At 45.6% G+C, this 6,101-nt stretch overlaps 1 protein-coding gene across 1 annotated transcript in view; it reads left to right on the top strand.

Annotated features, from left to right (window-relative positions):
• myo1f (myosin IF) overlaps positions 1-4,161 on the top strand; it is a 139,777-nt gene extending 135,616 nt beyond the window's left edge. The window contains exon 26 of the mRNA XM_043721608.1: positions 2,843-4,161. Coding sequence (XP_043577543.1) covers positions 2,843-2,919 — 77 coding nt within the window. The 3' untranslated portion in view covers positions 2,920-4,161. The remainder of the gene's footprint in view (positions 1-2,842) is intronic.
• The last annotated feature ends 1,940 nt before the right edge of the window (positions 4,162-6,101 follow it).

Genomic DNA, 6,101 nt, shown 5'->3' with positions numbered 1-6,101 from the left:
GGAGGGGGAGTTAAAGTGTTCAGCCACGGGGCGGTTGGGTTGGTTGGTGCGGGTGTCCCAGAGGTGTTCTTTGAAACGTTCCGTAAGTAGGCGGCCTGGCTCCCCAATATAGAGGATGCCACATTGGGTGCAGCGGATGCAGTAAATGATGTGTGTGAAGGTGCAGGTGAATTTGTGATGGATATGGAAGGATCCCTTGGGGCCTTGGAGGGAAGTGAGGGGGGAGGTGTGGGCACAAGTTTTGCATTTCTTGCGGTTGCAGGCGAAGGTGCCGGAAGTGGAGGTTGGGTTTGTGGGGGATGTGGACCTGACGAGGGAGTCGCGGAGGGAGTGGTCTTTCCGAAACACTGATAGGGGAGGGGAGGGAAATATATCCCTGGTGGTGGGGTCTGTTTGGAGGTGGCGGAAATGATGAAGGATGATACAATGTATCTGGAGGTTGGTAGGGTGGTAGGTGAGGACCAGTGTGGTTCTGTCCTGGTGGTGATTGGAGCGGCGGGGTTCAAGGGTGGAGGAGCGGGAAGTGGAGGAGATGCGGTGAAGAGCATTGTCTGGCCTATCACCTTCACCTTAACTCCTCCCACCTATCGCATTCCCAAAGTCCCTCCTCCCTATCTTTTATCTTAGCCTGCTTGGCACACCTTCCTCATTCCTGAAGAAGGGCTTATGCCCGAAACGTCGATTCTCCTGCTCCTTGGATGCTGCCTGACCTGCTGCGCTTTTCCAGCAACACATTTTTCAGCTCCTTGTTCTGGAAGGCCCATAAGTTTCAGGCAGACCAAAGAGCATATTTCCCTGAGTCGATGGTCCTCCAGGTGCAGTTAATGTTAGTCTCAGTGCGTGTCCCGGGGAACAGGCCGTGGAGCACAAAGCCCTGCATCACGGCACTGCTCAGGACAAATATCGACAAAAACCGCTGCATCTCTCTCCAAACTTCCTTTGCAAAGGCACACTCCAGCAGGAGCTGTGTGACCGTCTCTTCCCCCTGCAGCTGCTCCAAGGGCAATGTGCAGTGTCTGGGTGCATGTGAAGGATCTGACAAGTAATGCCCCTCTCACCACCAGCCAAATGACATCTTGGAAAGTTCTGGTAATGACTTTGACGGTCTGCTGAGGGAACCACATAACAGGATCCACCCTGTCCTTTTCCCACAGTGTCTCAAGACACATGCTGACCACTGCTTCATGGACTTATAGTGTATTTCGTTGCAAATTCCTCCACAAAGGACAGGAGATACGAAACAGTCCAACTACTTGGAGCATTCCCACCAAGAAGGCCATGACCATCCTTTGCAACACCGGGGACAGGTAGAACCTCAGTACGCAGTGACACTTGGTGTTTGTGTACCGAGGATCTGCGCACAGCTTGATGCAGCTGCACACAAAGGTGGCCATCAGGGTGAGGGCAATGTTGGGTATATTCTTCACCCCCTTATCAGAACTTTGTACGCTGTGTCCCTGTGGATACAGTCCATCTTAGACCTCTAGATGAAGTAGAAGATGTCTCTGGTGACTGCAACGGCACAAGTCCAGAGAATGCGCCAGACTGTGCCATGTACAGTGGAAACTCGATTATCCAAACGTGATGGGCGGGCACTATTTCACTCGGATAATCGATTAGTCGGAAAATCGATTAAATGCCTTTCCTCTGGGGTTCAGAGCTTTAAAGTCTGCTCCTCGTTCGGGAGACTGCAGCAGCACACAGCGTGCGAGACCCCGCCCCCAACACCACCCTAACTCTTGTCCCCCCATCCAACACCGCCCTCCCAATCCGGTCCAACACCGCCCCCACCCCCCAACCCCATCCAACCCTGCCCCCAACCCGGTCCAACCCCACCCCGCCTCCCAGCACAAAGCGCACGAGTCCCCCCCACTCCTCTCAGGGGCATCTGGACTGCAAACCAACAAGAAGACTCCAAATAGCACATAGGCACACCGCCACAGCCATAGCCATAGCCACATAACACAACTTTTTACTGCAAATTTTTGACAGGTTCCATGTTTGCCCTGTACAGAACAATGTTGGAGAGATTATCTGGGGAAGGGGAAGTTAGGGTACACCCCTCTGTAGAACTCCAGGGAAAGTGTGGGGAGAGAGGGAGCGGGAGGTCAGTCATTTGGAGACAGTGCCTGTTTAATCACTGTAAACAAAAGACGCTATCACTGTTGGAAACGTCTTTGATGTAATGTTTCTATCGGGACCTCGAGATCTCCTTCAGATAATCCCATTTTTGGAGAATTAGTATTTGGATAGTCGAGTTTCCTCTGTACAACAACAAGAGTGTATCTTACATCTGATAACTAGGTTTTCAACCTGCAATGGAGAGGAAGCTCAATATCTACCTGACCTTGGCGACACATTCCTCCCACATTTTTGCAAATTCCCCAGCCTCCCTGAATCACATTCCCAGCACTTTCAGGTAATCTGTCCTGACGGTGAAGGGGATAAAGGATCTGTCAGCCCAGTTCCCAAACAATATGGCCTCACTCTTCCCTTGATTTTCCTTGGCTCCTGAGGCCAGTCCAAATTGCTCACAGATGCTCACATAATCCACGATGCTTGGTGTTCAGTTTCTGCAGCCCGCTCTGCAACATTCACATCAATGGCAGGATCCTGTTCAATTCCAATGTAGAGAGGCTGAATTTGAAATTAAAGTGATCTCCACCAATCAAAATAAGACAAGAATGCTTTATTTGATGCTTAATTTTTGACTTGCAGATTGAGCAAGTAATCTCCTTTGTCAAATTGGTGACCTGGTTTAGTTTACATTTTCTTTTGAAAATACACATGAGTTTGAATATGGACATGTATGCAAATCTGATGAATACCTTGAATTTTCCAGATCCATCAGGATGGTGGAAGGGTCGTTTACATGGAAAAGAAGGTCTTTTTCCAGGAAATTATGTGGAGAAAATATGAACTATTGTGAACTTGGTTCCGAATTCTACCTGGCTGAAAAACACAAGTACAGAAATATGATCAGCTACTGGACAACCTTGCATCAGCATGATCACTTAAAAGGAATGTTTTATTGGAACAGCTTCATTCTAAATACGCATTTATAGGAACTGAAACTGGCCTTTCAGCATCTCCTATTTATTCCACCATTCAACTAGATCATAACTAATCTGCATCTTAACTCCATCTACCTACCATTATAACAATAAAGCTGCTTACTAAATCAGTTTAAACTGGGGTTTTACAGTCACAATTTACAACCAGTACTGTAACTAAGACATTAATGAAAACCCTTGTTTAAAAAGAAATTAGCAGGAGATTTGTCTGTACATACATACGTTTTGTGGCCTCTACTTACTACAAGGTTTGATAAGCAAATGAATCTGAGCTAAAACTATGGGTTAGCATAAATTATTTGTATTAATGTTCCCTATTACCATGGGACACACAGCCTTACAAACCATCTATGAAAAATGTCCCTTTTGAGGTAGATTGTATATTGAAAGTTACTTAGCACAAATAGGACACATTAATGCCAATTAGGAGTTGTACTTTAACATTGTCGTCTTGCTTCGTACATAATAAAATGTAACATGAGTTAGAAGAAGTGCTGACAATGAGCAACAATGAGTATTAGGCTGTTTATTTAAAGGAACAGTTACTTAGACATTGGTTCAGTAAACTTCATTCAACAACATGTTAGCTTCTGTTTGCCATCTTCAAACTGCCTCTCAGTAACATTATCAAAGCCAAAACATAAAGTTGCATATGTATGCTGACAACACCCATCTCTGCCTCATGAAAGGAATGCAAACTTTCCATATTTTTACCAGACAATAGGGCTGCTCTCTCATTAGAGAGAGATAGCTGGTGGTGGTTTAACCTGAGGTGACAATGCCTCAAGTTAGGGGAGAGTTTGAGAGGGTCCTTCATGGTAACCTTAGGTGGCAGGGAATTGAACCCACACAGTTAGCACCACAAAGCATTATCAGCCAGCCAACTGAGCTAACTAATCTCCTTCTTTACTGTGTCTTAGTCCCTGATCATCTCAGAGTTGTCAGACTCTTGCCCAACATTCACTATTGGAAGAGAAGAATGTTCTTCCACATCATTCAGTGGTTGGGCGGCATAGAGTCAGAGATGTACAGCACTGAAACAGACCCTTCGGTCCAACACATCCATGCTGACCAGATATCCCAACCCAACCTAGTCTCACCTTCCAGCACCTGGCCCATATCCCTCCAAACCCTTCCCATTCATAAACCCATCCAGATGCCTTTTAAATGTTGCAATCGTACTAGCCTCCACCACTTCCTCTGGCAGCTCATTCCACACACCACCCTCTGCGTGAAAAAGTTGCCCCTTAGGTCTCTTTCATTTCTTTCCCCTCTCACCCTAAATGTTTGCCCTCTAGTTCTGGACTCCCCCACTTTGTCAATTATTCGATCCATGCCCTCATGTTTGTATAAACCTCTATAAGGTTACCCCTCAGCCTCCAGGGAAAACAGGCCCAGCTCTTTCAACCTCTCCCTATAGCTCAAACCCTGGCAACATCCTTGTAAATCTTTTCTGAACCCAAGTTTCACAATATCTTTCCAATAGGAAGGAGACCAGAATTGCATGAAATATTCCAAAATGGTGACTCAGCGGTTAGAACAGCTTCGTCACAGCGCCAGGGACCCAGGTTCGATTCTATCCTGTGGCAGCTGTGTGTGGAGTTTGAACATTCTCCCTGTATATGCATGGATTTCCTCCAGGTGCTCTGGTCTCCTCCAACAGTCCAAAGATGTGCAGGTTAGGTCAATTGGCCATGCTAAATTGCCCATGTTGTCCAGGGATGTTTAGGCTAGATGGGTAAGCCATAGGGAATGCAGGGTTACAGGTATAGGGTTGTAGGGTTATGGGTTTGGTTGTGATACTCTTTGGAGGGATTGTGTGGACTTGAGCTGAAGGGCCTGTTTTCACACTGTAGGGATTCTGATCCTAAAATAGAGAAAACCAAAGTTATTATCTTAGCAACCAGCTTAATTCCTCTTCTTAGAAAAGATCAAATCAGACTGTATTTGACCCTAGCACAAGCTACAAATCACACTTCCATGTGATTACCAGTCTGCTGACTTCCAATTCTATAACATTGGTCAGTGGGAGTTGGGCAATCACAATCACCTCCTTCCTGCATCCATCTATTGACATCCCACCTACCTTTCCCCCAGCTCCACCCACCCGCTATTTATTTTGCAGCCCCCTGCCCCCTCCCAGTCCTGATTAAAGGAACGGCCTGAAAGGTTGCGCTATTGCTCCTGTGAAGCTGCTTGGTCTGCTGTGCTTTTTCCAGCTCCACACTTTATCGACTCCAACTCCCAACCTACCTCCTCCATTCACCTGTTGCAGAATTAGTGGTCTTTAGGACCCCTCCCCCATCCAGCTGAACTTATTGTTAGATTTAAACCTAAACTAGGCAAGATTTCAGATCATTAAAGAAACTTAATTAATGTTACTAGTTATAGACTTAGTCCTATAACGAAATGTCTTCCCTCTCAGAAATTTTCAGACTAGCAAAATTATCTCAGGATGGAATATACCTACAGAATCAACATGTCAAGTTAATTAATATCAGGACAGAGAATCCTAGCTTAGGAGTTCGAGGATATTGTTATCTGATTGTGGGTTCTTGAAGAATTAAGTGTGAAACTGCAAACCTTTAATTACTTATGAACATTTATTATAAGAATCAGTTCTGGATTACATTGTAATATTGAGTACAATATAGTTGATGATAGGATAATTAATGACAGTGAATTCACTTAGAACCAGGGTCACAGTTTAAGGGTCTGGAGCAAGCAATTTGGCACTGAGATGAAGAAAACATTCTTCACCCAAAATGCGGCTTGCCTCTAGAATTCTTTGCCATAGAAAGCAGTTGAGATCAAAACATTGAATAGGAGCAAATTATTGCAGGTGCTGGAATCTGTACTAAAGCCAACAAATGCTGGAGATCACAGCAGGCCAGGCAGCATCCATGGAGAGAGCTCAAGCTATCGTTTCGAGTATAGATGACTCTTCATCCGAGCTTCACTTCAGCTTGCTCTCTTTCCATGGATGTTGCCTGGCCTGCTGTGATCTCCAGCATTTGTTGGTTTTAG

Source organism: Chiloscyllium plagiosum, chromosome 31 (assembly GCF_004010195.1).
Source record: "Chiloscyllium plagiosum isolate BGI_BamShark_2017 chromosome 31, ASM401019v2, whole genome shotgun sequence".
Taxonomy (NCBI): Eukaryota; Metazoa; Chordata; class Chondrichthyes; order Orectolobiformes; family Hemiscylliidae; genus Chiloscyllium; species Chiloscyllium plagiosum.
Note: the sequence above shows the minus strand (reverse complement) of the source record. Positions and strands in the feature narration are given on the sequence as shown.